General features: G+C 50.8%; 1 protein-coding gene across 1 annotated transcript; it reads right to left on the bottom strand.

The window, feature by feature from the left end:
- Positions 1-4008: 4008 nt before the first annotated feature.
- Positions 4009-16834, bottom strand: CAV3 (caveolin 3). The gene is made up of 2 exons (XM_030307301.1): positions 16539-16834; positions 4009-4789 (listed from the first exon to the last, which is right to left on the bottom strand). The coding sequence occupies exons 1-2, from the start codon at positions 16650-16652 to the stop codon at positions 4448-4450; spliced, it is 456 nt and encodes a 151-aa protein (XP_030163161.1). The 5' UTR covers positions 16653-16834; the 3' UTR covers positions 4009-4447.
- Between the last annotated feature and the right edge of the window lie 1668 nt (positions 16835-18502).

Here is an 18502-nt window from a genome sequence, read left to right as displayed (position 1 = left end):
GGTCTCAAAGGTTTTACTTACCTAGGAAACATGTTCTCAAGGGTCCTCGCAGCCTTGAGGTAGGACGTGACCATGCCCAGGAAATACCTTTGGTTATTAAATACAGGATATTCTGGATCAGAGGTTTTCCGATTGGGACTGGCCAGCTCATTGACACTGTGGGACTCTTTTTTTTTTTTTTTTTAATTTCTACACATATTTTTTGGACTCACAAACAAGAGCACTTCCCGAAAGTCACAGATCCACTCTCTATATGCACTGTCCTCTTCTCCCTCCACACTGCATTATGCACACACATACACGTGCACACACACGTATGCACACAGTAGAAGAAGCTGGCATAGTCTTGATGTTTGGGGAGAAGAGAGGCAAGCACTGAAATGCCAGTATTCAGACTCTCACCATTTAGTACAAGACCTTCAGTACTGACTGGGGACTGAAGACTATATCATCTTTGGACCCAGAGGCAGTGTTGCTGTCACACGTACTGACAGCATCAACACCAGCCAGTTCTTGCTTTTTGGAAAGCTAACAGGGTGCTGATTTGGGGTCTTTGTGGCCACATACAGGACCATGGGGCACTCTGGGTGCAAATGCACCCGTGGTGGGGTCTGTTGGCATTTGAGCCTATCTGCTCACCAGCCAGAGATGCCCCAGCCTCTGCTGTTCCTGGGAAAGTTGCTGCCCTAGCAGCCAACGGAGGCCACTGGGGATTGAGGGGACAGCAACTCACAGATTTTCCTGACTAGGGGCACAACCTTCCTGAGACCCCTGGAGCTGCAAGATTCTTGGGCACTGGAACCAGCTGGGATGCTTCCCTTATTCTCTTCCTATGGTATCTCTGGATGGTTCTTTGGGTCTTATTATGGTGCCAGAGTCTGTCTTATGTATACCACTTATCAGTGGCATTTGGTTTCAGCTGCACCCGTGGCTTCCACACCGCTCCCCTCCCGATCTCATGCTGGAGGAAGTTTCCATCATCTCGGGCTTTCCCCAACCAAACTCTGGAAGCATGAGTGCGGGGTCCAGAATGCTGTCTGAAGCTCAGTTGTTTCTGTCCTCCTTCCCCAGACCTCGTGTCTGAGGTCTGTGAACCATCTTTTCCCACAGCATCAGACCTGTTTACAAACCTCACGCGTGGCTGGAGGTGCCAGTAAATTGAACCATGCGCATTTTCTCCTGGAATGTTTCATTCTGATGGTCAAAAGTGACATGTGAACACTTGAGGACTCTGAGCCTTGTTTCTTTAGGCCCTGAAAAAAAAAAGTGTCACACAATTTGCTCTCCTTTTGGGTTGGATCTGTGGGTTACACCTGCAGGAGGCTGCCTTTTACAAAGATCCTGGTTTCAAAGTGCTTCACCTATTGTATTTAATTGCAACGAAACACCACTGAATACAAAATGTGACTTCCTTGACTGTGTTCTCCTGTGGTGACTTTTCCGTGGTACCCTCGTGGACTGTGCCAGTCGCTGAATGATGTGCCCAATAGCAAGATGTCTGCTTCGTTAACTGCTTTATAAAAGGTGCACTGAATAAACATTTTTCCCCCATACATTGCTTTTCTCTCTTTCTCCCTCTTCGAAACAGTGACCATGTCTGATGACTTGCAGACCCGGAGTCCCCTGCAGGGGCTGGGGGAGGGGAGCAGAGTTTTCTTCCTGATGATGACAGAGGTGCACCTGGGTTGTGGCTGGAATGGGGGTAAGGGACCTGGTGCCATTGTCTTCGGTCAAGATTTGTCAGAGTCGTATCAGAAGATGTTCTAAGACCCAGGCATGGACCTCTGGTACGACTTAGCCACACTCACTGGGGCTAACTCTGGAGATAAGAAGACTCTGGATTGTCACCTCAAAGGGATCCTAACACATATTTCTTCCAGTGAGGTATGGGGGCCACTTGCAGAACCACAGATGGGTTCGTGTTCATTCCTGGGCCCACTAACTCACACTCTGGAGCTGGGACCCTAAAACCTGCGTTTTCAGCAGGACTCCCTGATGAGCTGAATGTAGCCAGAGAGTGAAACTCCGCCTCCCTCCTCTGGCCTATCCCCACGGTCCCCCAGTGTGCTGCTCTTCCTGCTGCTTCTCAAGGAGATTCTGGAAGGAACAGAACTCCTCGGCCATACGTGCGTCTTAAATGTGTGTCCTTTCTCCAGCTCCGTGAACTTCATGGATAATTGAGCACATGTTATAGTCTGCCCCTAGAGAAAGGGAGCAAGCTTGAAAAATTGGAGTTGTAGTCAAATCAGGTTATAGAAAATGCCAAGATGGTGAAAAATCTCTGCATAACCCAAGATTCCAAGTCTGAAACTGATGGGCTAATGTTTGAAAGGGCAGCCCCTCCGAGGAGGATGTAAGTAATACTGACTTTAAACCTTTTCAGCAGGACGAGGCTGGGCTCATTGAGTCCCCCTGAGAATGGGAAGAGCCCCAGGATAGAGCAAAGAGAGGTGGGCTAGAGCTGCTGTGCTCGAATGCTGGCTAGCTGTGTGCCTTTTGGCAAGTCTGCTGACCTCTCTGGGCTGTCACTTCCCCACCTGGAAACAACCAAGGGATGGCTACTGAAGTGTTCAGAAGTAAAAATACTGATATCTGCGGCTTATTTAAAAATGCATAAAGAGGTGTGCCTGGGTGGCTCAGTTGGTTAAGCATCTAATTCTTAGTTTTGGCTCAGGTCGTGATCTCACGGTTTGTGAGTTAGAGCCCCATGTCGGGCTCTGCACCAACGGCCTGCTTGGGATTCTCTCTCTCTCTTCCCTCTCTCTGCCTGTCTCCCGCTTGTGTGCGCTTGCTCTCTCCACCTCTCTCAAGTAAATAAACATTAAAAAAATTATAAAAATGCATAAAAAAAACCAAGGATGGTGGGTGTCAGAGATGTGACAAAGCCTGGATGGCATGCGTATGGGTGTTCATGGCAAACCCTTTCAACTTTCCTCTGTGTTTGAAAATTTCATGATAAGATGCTAGAAAAAACAAAAACAGGCAAAATTTAAGGGCTGAGATGGACATTAGAGATCATTTTATGGATGATAAAATTGAGGCCAGAAGAGGCAAGTAGGAGAAGAGACAGGACTGGAACTGAGACTGCCTGCTCCCTGTCTTTCAATCCGCTCTACCACACTGCCCACCACCTCACCCCCCACCCCCAAAGCCCTCTTGGGCTCATGGCCAGGCACCAGTGAGGTGATGCCTCTGAAAACCTGCTGTGGAACCATAATTTTATGAGACGTAAGTGGGTATTTTATGAAAAAAAAAAAAAAAGTGGGATTGAGACACACTGGCCTAAATAGATTTCTTTACTGCAGGACTTGTCAGAGCCTTTAATGTACTCATGTCTATTGAAAATCTCTGAGAGAAATAGCATTTTCCAGAGAAATTTAATCACAAAATCCGTACCCACCTTTTTTTTTTTTTTTTTTTTTTTTTTAGGACTAAGATCTGGATAATACTCTTGGGAAAAGCATCTCTGAAGAATGTGAGATTGCTATTTTTCCCCCCAGTGGGGTTAGGTGACATGCCTCTGCTGTTGTTTTTTTATGTCCGTAGTGGGTCCACACATGCACAAACTGGACCTTATGCCTTCATCACTTCTCTGAGGGCTGAAGGCATATGTGTGCCAAGCAGTAATGCCAGGGGCTCGGTGTCTGGTGAGCCAAAGGGGAGGTTCACAGGGTTCTGAACCCAAGTCCTGCCCTCAGTGGTGCCCAGGGAGGGTCTCCTGCCCCTTCCAGCCCAAGGGCCATTTTCTTCTGTTGGTGACCACTGGCTGGCCCAGGGCAGCAGACCTCGGTGGGAATATAACTTCCTAAGAAACACAGGGGAGCAGAATACCCAGACAACAAGAAGAAGCCCAAGAGAAACCAAGTTCTGTTCTGGCTCTTCAATTTTGCAGAGAGAAGGACCAACCAACTTGCCCCGCTCGTTCTTTGGGGCAGTGAACTGTATTTTTGGAGCTCATCAGGACACACACCTACCTTGCGGACACACAAAAACACAGCGTTCCCAAAATGCAGCCGAAACCCTTTATTGGAGCCACCCTCCTAATGCCAAGAGTCACCGGTAGCCTCCCTGGGCGGCGTGCATCAACAGGTTGACTCCGGGTGGGAACGGAGTGCTGGTTTATGCTGTTACAGTCCGAGTGAATGCAAAGACTTGCACAGTAGCTGCCTCTTAGCAAATTACCTTTCCTCGTGCCCGGTCACAGGGGCATCGAGGCGGGGCAGGGGTGGGGGGCAGAGCGAAGGGCCACTGTGCTTCTGTGGCGGGGCTGTCTTTTCTTTCTGGCTTCCCTACACGGTGTGCTCCCATCTTGGGGTGGGAGGTGGGGGGGGGGAATAGCAGTCCCTAAAGAGAAAGAGCTCGCCGGCAGGCCCATGGAGAAGTACGGTGGGGCCAGCCTCCCCTGACTCCCCCTGCTGCCCGGCCACCCCTACCGCCCCACCTGGCCTCACACTTCCTTCCGCAGCATCACCTTGATGTTGCTGCAGATCTGGCCCAGGGCGGCAAAGAGCGGGTTGCAGAAGGTACGGATGCAGAGGGAGTAGATGTGGCTGATGCACTGGATCTCGATCAGGTAGCTCTTGATGCACGGCACCACCGCCCAGATGTGGCAGAAGGAGATGCAGGCGAACAGGAAGCCCCAGAGCAGGGCCAGCGGGACTCCCAGCAGCGTGGACAGCAGGCGGTAGCACCAGTACTTGGAGACAGTGAAGGTGGTGTAGCTCACCTTCCACACTCCGTCGAAGCTGTAGGTGCCCACGGGCTCCGCGATCACGTCTTCAAAATCCACCTGCAGGGGCGGGAGGGGCAACCCTTGGGTCACAGCGTCCACCCACTCCTCGGGCTTTGGGGTGCCAGCCTCAGGACCCTCTGGAGGGCTTGTCGCACCTGATGGCTGGGCCCCACCGCTGGGCCTTCTGACCCGCACAGCCGGGGCAGGGCCTGAGACTGCATTTCCAGCGAGCCCCCTGGTGCTGCCGGTGCTTCCCTAGAGCAGTGAGACACAGGGGCTGGTCCAGCCCCCTCATTTCACAGGTGGATACGCAGGCCCTTGGGGAATTAAGTGACTTGCTTAAAGCCATCAGTAATGCAGGTGCAGACCTAGAGGTGTGGTTCTCAAATTCTGATATTTTATGATCCTAGAGAGTTGGACAGTCCTAGTCATCCTGGGGGTAAAGAGGACACATCCAGCCAGGCCAATACTTGAAGGTAGCCAGGTGGAGGCAGGGGCATGGGGTGGAACAGCATGTTGGGTGGGGCTAGGACCTAACCAGATAGACAGTGTGTGCCCTCAGGGTGATGCAGGTGCTTCTGTAAGGCCGAGGGCAAGCCCGGAGTGGCCAGAGTGGGGCTGGAGAGGCCTGGAGGGACAGTCACTCTGTGATAAACAGTCTCTGAAGGCTTTTTTGCACAGGGACTGGCTTAGCCAGATCTGAGTTAATTTTTTTTAATTGAAGTATAATTGATACATAATATTATATTAGTTTCAACATAATGATTCAGTATTTTGATGTATTGGGAAATGATCACCACAGTAAGTGTAGTTAACATCTGTCACCATACATGGGTACAAATTTGTGTGTGTGACAAGAATTTTTAAGATCTACTCAGCACCTTTTGTATGTGCAGCACAGTATTGTTAGGTACAGTCACCATACATCCCCGTGACTTACTTATTTTATAAGTGGAGGTTTGTTCTTCTGGACCCCCTTCACTCGCCACCTACCCCTGCCTCTGGCAACCATCAGTCTGTTCTCTGTTCTCTGATCTGAATTTTGAGCAGCTTGTTGGGCCAGTGGTGGTTGGGAGAGAGGATGTAGATGGGGTCCAGCAGGGAACTGTCGCAATATTCCAGGTGAGACCTGATGACAGGCTGTTTTGGGGTGATGGTGGGGGGCCAGAGAGAGGCAAACAGGTCTGAGAGCTATTTTAGGATGTGGCATGTGGCAAAGTGAGGGCCATGTCGTCCTGGCTAGCAAAGGTGTCTGCAACTGAGTGTGGTCGAGCAGGCCTGAAGCACCTTGTGCAGCAGACAGGTGCTTCCCTCACTCTAGTCTTGTGGCAACCTCAGACTTTCCTAAGTCTGGCAGCTGGGAGGAGCATGGGCGCTCAGAGAATCTGGTTCACACATTCCACTGAAATGGTGACTGAGGCCCCATTTGGGAAGTGGGAAAAAATAATCAGTAAACCTGGGGGAAAAAACATTGTACTTTCAGCCAAGTCATTTAACTAACCTTTCTTGAGTCCCTGCTATGCATTGAAGACCATCATAGCTTCTTTCTTGCATGTGATGTCCTTTAGCGTCACTAAGCCTTAGCTGTCGTGTCTGTAAAATGGGCCATCTTCCATGTTCCTGGGCTACTTTAATAAAAGTTGGTTGAATGAATGCTCAAACTAATCAGACTAATGGTGGAGGGGACACGTGTGGGGGCTGGTGGGGGCAGAGCTCCAACATCAGTCTTCCAGGGTCAACCCTTTCTCTACTTTTGCTGGAGGAAGGGGGTCCTCTCATCTAGGCATGAGGTTCAAAGTCTTTTCGTTATAAAATTACATAGCCACATTGCAGAAGATTCAGGCAACAGCAGAAAGAAAACAAAAGCACCTCCAATTTGTATTTCCCTAGTACTAACGATGTCATTGCTTTAGTACTTTCCTTTCCAGGGTAACTTTTTGGGGGAGGGGTTGGACATATCCATGTTGCACGTACAATGGTGGGTCCTGTTTTTCTCACGTGACTAGATTCTGAGTTCCTGTGCCATGCCTCAGATCCCCCTGGAGACATCGGAGGATGAGGCCCCACCCAGGGGATGGTATGTTTATGGAGAACAGAGTGGATGTGCTGATATTTCAGGCTACAGGTGATGCGGAAAGCTGACTCAGGGAGTCAGTAGGGCCTTCCAGGACGCCCCCCACCCCCACCTCCCTAAATCTCAGCCTCCAGCTTTCTCTTCTGGGGTTTCAGCAGAGGTCATTTGTGGCCCCCTGGGTGAAAGGGCAGGGCTGGCAGGAAGAATACAAATATGGTCCTCATCTTCTCAGAAAGATCGCACTTATTCCTGGAGGGCTCCCAGGAGGTGGTGGCTGTCTGGGACTTTGGTGGACTGTGGGATTTGGAGGCAGAGATGGAAAAGTGGTGTGCTGGATATGCGGAAAACAAGGCCCAAGTTGGTTGGGGAACATCTTATGGCTTTAGACAGTGGATGGAAAGGGCTGACATCTTCTACATCTGGCTTATATGGGGGCAAAGATTCAGAGTTGCTGTTTCTTGGGAGAGCTTTCAAATCTTTTAACAAAAATTTTTTTTTATTCTTTTTTTTTTTTTTTTTTTTTTTTTTTTTGAGAGACAGAAACAGAGCATAAGCAGGGGAAGGGCAGAGAGAAGCGGAGACACAGAATCCAAAGTAGGCTCCAGGCTCTGAGCTGTCAACACAGAGTCCAATGTGGGGCCTGAACCCACAACCCATGAGATCATGACCTGAGCCAAAGTCAGATGCTCAACTGACTGAGCCACCCAGGTGCCCCAGAGAGCTTTCAAATCTGAGAAGATGGGGAGGATAGGTCTGGGAGAACCATTCCAGCCCTGACCTGGGGACACCCATAATGATTACGGAGGTGCAGTTAGATCCCTGGGGCCTGGATCCTGGATTGAGGAGTTCTGACCTCTGCAGCCTGCCCCTCCTCCATCATGGCCGTGCCTCAGCCTGACGCCTCTTAGCACCCTGGCTGGCTTCTGGAGCATAGTGCAGCCCCAGCACCTTTGCCAGCAGAAGGAGACATTAGGGCGGAGACATGCCTCCCTGCCTTTGTCCCAGCAGGCACTTCCTCCTTCCTGCCCTTTCCCACTCAGTGCCTGTGGCCTCCCCTGCCCTTCTTGTGGCTGTTCCATAGGATGGTGTACCCCTGACTCATGGATTTCCCAGGCCTGCCTCCTCACCTCACGGGAAGCCACACAGCCCAGAGGTGGGAGGGAGCAGGGCCCAGACTGAATCAGGTGTCCTGATTCTAATCTAAGCTCTGCATACTGCCCCAGCTGGGGCCAGACCCCAAGGTGGATTCTCACTGTGGAGCATCTGAGGTCTGGTCCTTGTCGACCAGAGAGACCTGCCCCATGGCAGAGCTCCCAGCCCCTTATTTAAAGCCAGCCACCCACCCTGCTCCTCTGTAGCCCAGCCTGTCTTGTTGGTCTAGTCCAGCGTATTCCGCCTTTCAACACCTTTGAGTATTTGTGTCTGGCCTCTAAGAGGCTGAAGAGTGGAAAAGAACCCTGTCTGAAGTCACGCTGCTGAGGCTGGAGTCTAGGTCTGCTACTAACTGGCTCTGTCACCTTCAGCAAGTGTCTGAGCTTTTCTGTGCCTCAGTTTCCTGGATTCATCTCACAAAGTTTGTTGGAGGATTAAATAAGACATCTAAATACTCAGAAAACTTCCTGGCACAGAATACCTGGTTCATAACTGTTAGCTCATGTTGGTTGTTACGGAGTGCTCGCTTCGGGAGGATGTTCGAGCCCCAAAGGTGGCTTTGCACCCCAGGGCAGGTGCCACTCTGATGAGTGACTTTGGTAGATGACTTACCTCTTTGAGCTTCACTCCCTCAACTGCAAAAATGCATTTGCTATGTCTTACAATCTTGTTATGAGGAATAGAAATAATTTATCACCAATCCATCCATTTGTTCCCCACCATCTAGTCACCTACCTATCTCCCATCCATCCATCCATCCATCCATTGATCCATGGATCTCCCCATCCATTCACAGACACCCATGCCTGTCCCCCATCCCAACACATACTTATTCAGCACCCACTTTGTGCTAGGCATACCACCTCTTGGGCAACGTTCAGCCCAATCCCTAGCACGTGGTAGGTGCTCAGTGAAGGTAATTATTTGTTCAATTGTTCTGAAGTTCCTATGCAAATATATCTCAGAAAATCTGTTGACACCCCAGATCCTAAGTATAGTAACTCTCCAGCCTACCTAGTCATAAATGTGTGTGTGTGTGTGCGTGTGCGTGTGCACGCATGCTTCTGCCTCTTTTCCCTCATTTGCTGTTTACGGTAGTAATCTTACTCCCAGGGACCTCTCTGTTGGGTCGTTTAATTATTATTACTTTGCAGAAGACATTGATGCTGACATTTGAATTATTGCCCATGACGCCTTCGGGCACTGAGCATGGGACGACTGCTCCGTTTTCTGGGAATCAGAAAATGTGTTCTCAGAGGGATGGGCTGTGCTGTCAGGCCCAGCTGTTTGAGCACTGGGCCAGCTTTGTCCACAGCACCTACTTTGGGGAGGTATTTATAAGACCCGGCTCAGGCAGGGCTAGGCAGTCATGCCAGTGTATCAGAAGCACACAGTGACTTCATTTCTTAATTCCTTTCTAAAGCAGAGAGGAGATGGCTTTTTCTGGGAAGGTGGTTGGGTGTGGGCCGGATCCATCAAAAGAGCCTCAGGGCTTGGTGTGCAGCTGGAGGGAAGGGCAAAGGGTGGGAAGGGTGAATGTAGCTGCTCGTTCAGTTGGTGTCCCCTTCTCTGGCGTATTTATTTTTGGAACAGCAAGAGGGCCAGTTGATTAATCGGAACCAGCCAACGTGGCCCCCGCTGTCTCCCAAGAGGGCGGGGAAGGTGCAAGACAGCAGGTCCAGGCATTGCCGGAGGATTCGGGGAAGGCCAGCAGCCACCCCCTGTCAAAAATACCTCCCCAGATTCCTGTATGACTCAGTCCTTGGGCATCCGGGGCCCTGGACAATGCAACGTTTATTTATTTTTGAGAAGAGAGAGACAGAGTGGGGGAGGAGAGAGAAAGAGGGAGACACAGAATCTGAAACAGGCTCCAGGCTCTGAGCTGTCAGCACAGAGCCCGACACGGGGCTGGAACTCACTGACCCCAAGATCATGACCTGAGCCAAAGTCGGACGCTCAACCGACTGAGCTACCCAGGTGCCCTGGCCCTGGACAATTCAGATAGAGTATCTGTGGGCGGGAAAATCGCTCTAGGCAGGGGGATAGACATCTGGTTCCAGTCTCCACTTGACCACTGAGTTACTGTATGGCTTTGGGCATGGTACTTTCCCTCTCTGGGCCTCCGGTTTTTGTTTTTGTTTTTGTTTTTTTTTTTTAACTCTACACCAGGAGGATTGGGCCAAGATTCCTAGTGACTCAGAGTTAGATTTGGAGTCCGAACACCCAAGGGGGAGGCTTAGTTTTGCTGGGTCTTCCTTTTCCTGCCCATTGCCTTGCTGCCTAAAGGGCGGTCCATGGCCAGGGACCCTCTTCTCAACAAGGTATGTATAGAAGTTGAGAGTAAGCATTTAAAAACAGTCACAGAAATTTGAGCCAGTAATTTTAGGTCTGTTAAGTCTAAAGATAATAAAAATTGGGGCTTACACTGGAGATGCCCGTTTTTCATTTCACCTCCCTGGTCATACATTTTTGTTGAATTTTACAAAAGTATTGGTGTACCACAGATTGAGATTATAATGATAAAAACTGGCCCTTCAGCTGGATAATTTGAGAAGCATTGGCGTATACAGTAGGAAGCTAAAAGTAGGTGTTAGCTGTAAAACAGCTGAAAAATGGCAAAGTTTTGCTTCTTGGGTTGTAAGTGGTAATAACAATAGAATTGTGTACAGTCTGGGATAACCAGTGCACTGCTCCCAATTTGGCCCTTGTAGGTGTTGGTTTCTGGCCATGTATCTTATATTTAGTGTTCTGTCCACCTTTGGTGGGTGGTTAACCAGTCTCCAAAGATGACCCCCAGTTAGTCATGGCCCTGAGGGTTTGTGCCCTTGCCTCTTCTCATCCCACACTGAATGTGGGCTTGCCCCGTGACTTGCTTTAATCACTAGAATGCAGTAGAAGGGTCGATGTGCCAGGTCTGGAACTCAGCCTTACAAAGGCCTGGAAGTCTCTTCCTTGGGGAGCCTCGAGCCGCCAAATTAAAAGTCTGCTTTTATGCCCTGATGTAGAGACTGGTGGAGTTAGAAGTCCATTACTTAACCTTGCTCTAGAATCTGGGGGAGATGCCACATGAGGGAGAGACCCGGCCAGCCCAGCATCCCAGCTTAGCCCTGCCTTCCGTCCATCCCCACCAAGGCACCAAGCATAGGAGTGAGCCGTCTTGGGTGTTCCAGCTCAGCAGAGGTCCTCGGTGGCTGCCCCTGCCTGAGAGGCCACCAGTGAGAGCATTGGAACTGCCCAGCTGAGTCTAGTCAACCCACAGAACTGTGGGAGACCATCACTTGGTTGTGGCTTTATACCACTGAGTTTTGGGACGATTTGTTACACAGCGATAGATAACTTATACAGTGTGTCTCTAAGGAAAGCTGGATTCCAGGTTTATTTTCTACTGGACAAGAGAGACCTGTTTGTACTTGAAAGTGCAAAACATTCACCAGCCATGCTGAATAAAAATTTCTGATGGCAGAGCCCAGAAATGTGCATTTTAACCACGTCCCCAAGAAAGAGGATGCCATTTTGAAAAACTAGATCAGTTAATACCTAGGAGTCCCCATAACACTAAATTGTAAATACTTCATTGTGAGTTCATGCAATGTAGCCCTTTCTAGAGGTACTTGACGGAGGGTAAGACCAATAAGGAATGACTGGCCAGCTCTCCTGTCTCCCTTCTTCCTTTTCTTTCTTCTTTCACACCCAACATCCTTGTCCACCCACATCCTTGTTGATGTTGTGGCTTTTGCTTATTTTGTTCCCTTTTCTTCAAAAGCCTTATTTTCCCTTTGCACATTTTCATTTTTTTCCCATTTGTACATGCACCTGGGCTACCACCTCCCCGTGAAAGTGGCTCCTGATTTTCCCAGACGAGAGTAAAATCTTCCTCCCTAAACCCCGTGACACTTCATCGGGCACTTATTTATGGCGTTTAGCACCTTCTCCCAGATATTCTCATGATTTTAGTCTCATCCTCTCTGTTGGGTTGGAGTCTTCTCCAGAGAAAGTACCAGGTCAGTTTCATCTTTCTGCAGCAGAATGTCCAGATGGGCCCCAAATGGGAGCAGGGTTCACAGAGCTGGTGGCTACTGGGTCTTCTGGTTGTTTGTTAGCCTGAGCTGATAGGCACAGGGTGTGGTTTGTGTGTGTTTTCCCAAGGGAGAAGGGTGTTTAGCGGCAGATGTCGGTTGCAGGTGGAGTGGGAACAAGTAGGATGGGCTGGGGTCAGGTCTGTCCCCCTGTTTGACCTTGAGTGGCCGAGGGGAGAGCAGTTGAAGACTGAGGCTGAAGAGGCTGTGTGATGCTTTGGGCTCAAGCATTCCTTCCTGCCTAAGGGTGTGAGTGCCTCAGTGCGGGTTAGGGAGACGGCCCTGAGCCCTCTCAGAAATAACTCAGAGGCCTTTGTGCTGGGACTGAGGTCCTGCAGGAATGCATGGAAAGAGGGCTGGAGGTTTACAACGTGGGTCTAAAGGGAACAGTGGAGAACCCTGGGGACTGTTGCTGTACATTAACACCCCCCTCAGCCTGGCATGGGGGGTTTATGCGCTGTGGGTCTGTCTGGCTCATCCCCAACTCCTCTGAGCACAGGACTTGGTGCATAGCAGGCGCTCAGTAAAGATTCGTGGAAGCGGTACTCTGTGAGTGGCTGGCGGTGACGTGGAGGGCGGGGCGGAGGGAACTGCGTGTGTTCATCCCAGGTCCTTAGCTCTAATCCCCATGAGCCTTTGCCCAAGACCTAGCCCTGAACCTTGGGGACCACAGTTCAAGTCTGTTAGGCTGGACAAGGCTCTCCCTCTGCATCTGGCACTCATTTTCCAGCCCAGGTTCAAGGGCAGTACCAGGCCTTACTCAGAGAAGTTTGGGGAAGTTTTGACTCTGGATAAAGTCAAACAGAGCGCCTCCCATCTGCTGGGGGTCCAATCCACATCACCATGGGTCTATCTCCTGCTCTGCATCCTGTATGAAACCTCAGCAGCTGTTTGCAGAGGGAACAGGTCTTCCTCTTCTCCACCCAGCGTGTGTCTACACCAAGATTCAGGCCAGAGAGGGAAAGGGATTTCCCTGGAGTCACACAGCGAGCTAGTGTCAGGCCTGGGACTAGAACTTGGGTCTCTGTAGCTCAGTCTTATTCTAGGATCTTACTGTGTCTCCCATCCTAGGCCATGAGGAGCCTATTAGTCCTCATGACCACCCTGACAGGCCCCTCCTGAGCCTTCATCTCAGCCTCTGCCTTGTTTCTCTTTCTCTCCGTCTCTCTTGCCTCCTCACTTCCTTTTCCTTCCTCCTCCCTCCTTCTTGTCTTTTGCCAAAGAAGCCGAGATGCCCCAGGCTCCTGTTCAGACAGACTGGCCAGGCCACCCCCCCCAGACCCCCACCCCCCGCCAATTCCTGGCCAGCTCTCCTGTCTCCCTTCTTCCTTTTCTTTCTTTTTTCACAGACCATACACAAACCTGAAGTCTACTTCAACCTGTTTGTGCTATTTATCCAACTCCGTTTTATGATCCTCATCCTGAATTTCAAAACTTTTTCATTTCTCAGTTATTAAAAACAGAATAACTCCCCAAGCCAGGGAGCGTCCCATAAATATACCAAATAATAATCTCCTCTCGACAAGATTATTTGCAGGGCCTTTTAAAAGCTTAGCTTTTGAGGGCTGTTTTCTGGGGTTCAGGAGAGACAGGTCTCAGCCCCAGGGGAGAGTTGTGTAAACAGCCATGTCTGTATGGCTGCCCCCATCCCTCACTGAGATTATAACCTGGGCCTGGAGCCTGGAGCCCGTTCACTCCAGGCTCAGTAGGGCCTGAGAGCCTCTCTACACTTGTCACCTGTTGTGGGTCTCTTTCAGAAGCCACGTTCTCCCTTGGGGTTCTCTTCTCCACCCCAGCAGCCGCCTAGGGACCGCCAGGGGGGAACCTGGTTGTAAAAGCTGGCCCATGGCTTCGCTGTCCCGTCCTGCAAGCTCTTCCAGGCTCCAACTCCGCTCACACTTGTGACACCCTTGCTGCACACCAGTTACTGTGTTAGGCACTTTCAAATCCTTTATTTTCATTACTCCTCACATTATACTTTTATTGCACAGGGCTGCTCTGAGAGTCCTTTACCCGGTGGAGTAAATGATATTATGCTCATTTTACAGAGGAAAACTCAGGTTCTGAAAACCTAGGTGACCTGCCCAGGGTCACTGCTTTGAGGTAGAAGAGAGTAAATTTGAAAGCAGGTCTGTTAAAGCCGAGTTTGGGACTATGTCCTCCAGACTGCACTGCACAAACTACGATGAATACTGTTTTACATGCGTATAGTAATTTCCCCCTTGTAGCTCTTCTCACTGTGCCATAATTACCCTATTTCTGCCACTAATGATACAGATAAACACAGTCACAACATAAGATGAGCTATTACGGAGAAGTGCCTTGAGGGAAGTGTGGGCATGGAGGAGGGAGTTACTGACTGCCTGGGGGAGCTGAGGCAGTCTTCCTGGAGGAGGTGACCTTTGAGCTGGGTCTTCAAAGCTGAGTAGGGCATTCACCCCAGGGAAGAAGGGGGTGGGGGTTGCTCCTGGTACAGACACAGGAGTATGTTCTGGTTGGTATGGCCAGCTCCTGGCTTGAGGGCTGGAAGGTGGAAGAAGGTTGCGGTCGGATTGAGTTGGGGCTTGAAAGCCATGGCCGAGAAGTTAGACTTTATCCAGCATGGGAGGTATTCCTCCAGAAGAAGATAACGCAGGGGCTGTGTTTCAGAGCAAGCCCAGAGCCATGCTGTCTAATGCAGCGGTTACGAGTTTTGAGCACTTGACCTATGACTAGGGCAACAGAAGAATTCTAAATCTTGTTTCATTTTAGTTCAAACGTGAGAAGTGATACTTAATTCTGAGATTGGAAAACTTTTTAAAATCTTTGGAACAATTTGGGTGTGTTGAATTGATTTCAGCCGCGCAGTTTATGAGATCTAAATACAGGACAAGGATTTCTGATAAAGTTGGAATCTGAACTGATATGCAATGTAAGGGAAGGATACATGGTAGCCTTCAAAGATGAACAAAGACTGTATAATAGTACGTTGATAATTGTTTTTTATATCAATTACATGTTGAAGTGATACTATTTTGGAAATATTAGGTTAAATAGAAAAATATCATGAAAATTAATTTCATCTGCTTGTTTTTTCTCCTTTAAGGGGCGCCTGGGTGGCTCAGTCGGTTAAGCGACCGACTTCGGCTCAGGTCATGATCTCGCGGTCCGTGAGTTCGAGCCCCGCGTCGGGCTCTGTGCTGACAGCTCAGAGCCTGGAGCCTGTTTCAGATTCTGTGTCTCCCTCTCTCTGACCCTCCCCCATTCATGCTCTGTCTCTCTCTGTCTCAAAAATAAATAAACATTAAAAAAAATTTTTTTTAAAAATAAAATCATGGCGCTGGGGTGGCTCAGTCATTTAAGCATCTGACTTCTGCTCAGGTCACAATCTCACAAGTTTGTGGGTTCGAGCCCTGTCTGGCTCTGTGCTGACAGCTCGGAGCCTGAGGTCTGCTTTGGATTCTGTGTTTCTCTCTCTTTCTGCCCCTCCCCTGCTTGTGCTCTGTCTGTCTGTTTCTCTCTCTCAAAATAAATAAATGTTAAAAATTTTTTTTTGAAAAAATAAAAATCACGGCTACTAGAAAAATGTAAAATGTAAATGTAAAATGACATCTGGTGATTGTATGATGGGTTGCATTACATTTCTATTGGACAGGGCTGATCTGTGATTCTGATGCATTTAGTTGGACTCTGGAGGCCCCAGGCACCTGCCCTTTTAAAAGCCCTTCCAGTGACTCTGATGCCAGTGGTTGGCCACCCTGCTTCCAGGAATTCTGCTGTAGGAAGATCCCCGTGGCTACCAACTGGAGGTTAGAGGGAGGGTGTGGGCCCGGAGGCAGTCAGGCTGCTGGGGGCATCCAGATGAGGAAAGGGGCTGACTCAGGCAGTGGCTGTTGGGGAGACTCCCCAAAGGCCCGGTAACCACCCTCCGAGTGGTCCCTTCCAGGGGCCTGGGTGCGTCTGAGAGGCCTCTGCCCTGGCCTGGCCGCAGGACCTGGCATGAGCACTGGGCACAGCCCCCACACCATGGGCTGTGGACATGGGGTAGTACTCTGGGGAGATGAGTGCCCCTACGAGTGGCTGCCAGCCCTGCTGGAAGCCACCTTTTGGGGATTAACCCCACGCCCACCATGGAGACCGCAGACATGACCCCTGGCGTGAGAAAGAGCCCAAGTCGGCCACCCGCTGGTCTCCATCCTGGGACAAGGGCCAGGCGCTAATGGGAAGAAGCTCAGAGGAGTAGGGAGGCACTCTGGTCTGTGACTTGTCTCCCCGCCCTGGGCAACACCTGCGTCACGTTTGTGCGGCTGAGGTCCTGCTCTTGTTTATGCTAAATGTTCCTTGGGGGGTGTACATGCTGGCTTTTGAGGGAGGATTTGGAGAAGACAGAGGAACAGGGCCTCTTGTCGGGGAAGCCGGCTGTGTGTGGAACAGAGCCCTCCCCCATCCCCCGTCCCCCGTCCAAACATTCTGCAGACCCGACACCCTCCTGGCGGTGGCACCCAGGCAGGCCCGCCGATCCTACCTTCACTATGTCCTCGTTAATGTTCTTGGGGTCTCGGTTCACCAGGTCGATCTCCTTGCAGTGGATGTCCTTGACAATCTGGGCCTCCAGGTCTGTGTGCTCTTCGGCCATCATCGCGGAGCTGGGGGACCGCAAGAGGAGGTCTGAGCCGTGTGGCCAGCGGGGCTGAAAAGACTTGGGGCAGGGACACGGTTTGGTGTCCCCAGACTTGTGCCCCTGCCGGCTCAACAGGCCCCACCCAGCATGCCAGCTGACAGCTGTCCCACATAACTTCAGCCTGCCTCTCGCTAAAGCCTCCGTGGCAGGCCTCCAAGCTAAAATTAAGACTGGAGCTCTGCTGGAAGGCCCAGCACTCCCTACAGGGACTGCCGAGGGCGCAGGGCCTCACCCGAGAGAGCAGAGGCTCTGGCATCTGTGGGCCGTGGGGCAGCTCGGCGGTTGGAGTGGGTCCTAGAATTCGCACGGCTGCCATCAGCATTTGGGCTTCTCTGGGAGGGGGGTGGGGTTGGTCCTCAGCTCCGCCTCTTGCTGACTGTGAGCTTGGGCACGCCTCTCCTCTCGGGTCCACCAAGTTCCCACCCGTGGAATGGGGCCGTGGCGAGAACCTTCTGCCTACCCTCTCGGAGAGGAGGAGATGAGCTCCTGTGCGGGGAAAGGGCTTCGGGAACAGAATTACTGTCCAGTAGGGATTTTCATTGGGGTAGTTAGTACCTGGCCTTGCTGTTTGGTGGCCTGGAGCAGGGCTAACTTTTTCCCACTTCTGGAGTTTTCCAGGGAAGCAGACCGTTGATGGGGCAGCGCACACCACATGCCCTCTTGGTACCACATGGAGGGGATAGGAGGTCCACATTCATGCTGCCCTTTGTCCTGCCCCCCCCCCCCGGTGACGGCTTCCAGGGTGTCCACAGGCCCCAGACTTTGCATGGGTGTCAGCGGGATGCACCTGTCTTAGGTGCCTGCTCACTTTTCCTGGGTCCTCCTCCAACTCGGCCGTCACTCAAGGCCTCTACAGCCTGAGGGGTGAAGAGTCGGAGTCCCCAGCTTCCAGGGGCTGTGCATCCGTTCATCCATCTGCCCACTCATTCATTCAGGATTTGCCAACAGCTGGGGATAAACAGAGCAATCAGGCTCTGTTCCTGCCTTGAGGAGCTCACAGTCTAGAAGGACAGTATGATTCAAAAATAAGTAATTATAATAGGGTGTGGCAAGTGCTACGGATCAGAGATATTTTACAAAGGACTTGCCTTTGAGGTCCACAGGAGGCAATAGCTTACTTTGAGGGAATCAGGGAAGGCTTCCTAAAGGAGGTGCCTTTGGGGTTTGTTAAAGGGTAAGCAGGAGTTCACTATCTAGAACCTCTTGGGTGGAAAGACCATAAGTTTCAGAGGGCCAGTGTGAACTAGGATGCTGAGCCGTGTGCAGTGGCTGGGGCCTGGGTTGTCTGGCAGGGGCGGGGCAGGTGATGGGGCTCAGCTCGGGCCTATGTGGGAAGGACTCAAATGTCATACTAAAGAGTATGGATTTGGGGCCCCTGGGTGGCTCAGTCGGTTAAGTGTCTGACTCCTGATTTCAGCTCAGGTCATGATCTCATGGTTTGTGGGATGGAAGCCCTCATCAGGCTCTTGCTGATAGCATGGAGCCTGCTTGGGACTCTCTCTCTCTCTCTGCCCCCCCACCCCACCCCTGTTCATAGGCGTAGGCACTCTCTTTCTCTCTCAAAATAAATAAATAAACAATAAAAAGCGAAGCCATTGAAGACCTCAGCACAGCAGGCGGTCTTTTTCGGAATGATGTATGAGGAAGATCACTGGTGATCAGAGCTGAGTGAATCTGAGGCAGGAAGACAGTCAAGGTGACCACGGCGTAAAAGCCGGGCTCTGCAAGTAACTGTGCTCGGCTATCGCTAATAAAATGCGAGATATTAGTGGCTGGTGCCAGGTGGGGGCTTTTCTCCCCCTGTCACA

Source organism: Lynx canadensis, chromosome A2 (assembly GCF_007474595.2).
Source record: "Lynx canadensis isolate LIC74 chromosome A2, mLynCan4.pri.v2, whole genome shotgun sequence".
NCBI lineage: Eukaryota > Metazoa > Chordata > Mammalia > Carnivora > Felidae > Lynx > Lynx canadensis.
The sequence above is the reverse complement of the archived record's forward strand: the minus strand, read 5'-3'. Positions and strand labels throughout refer to the sequence as shown.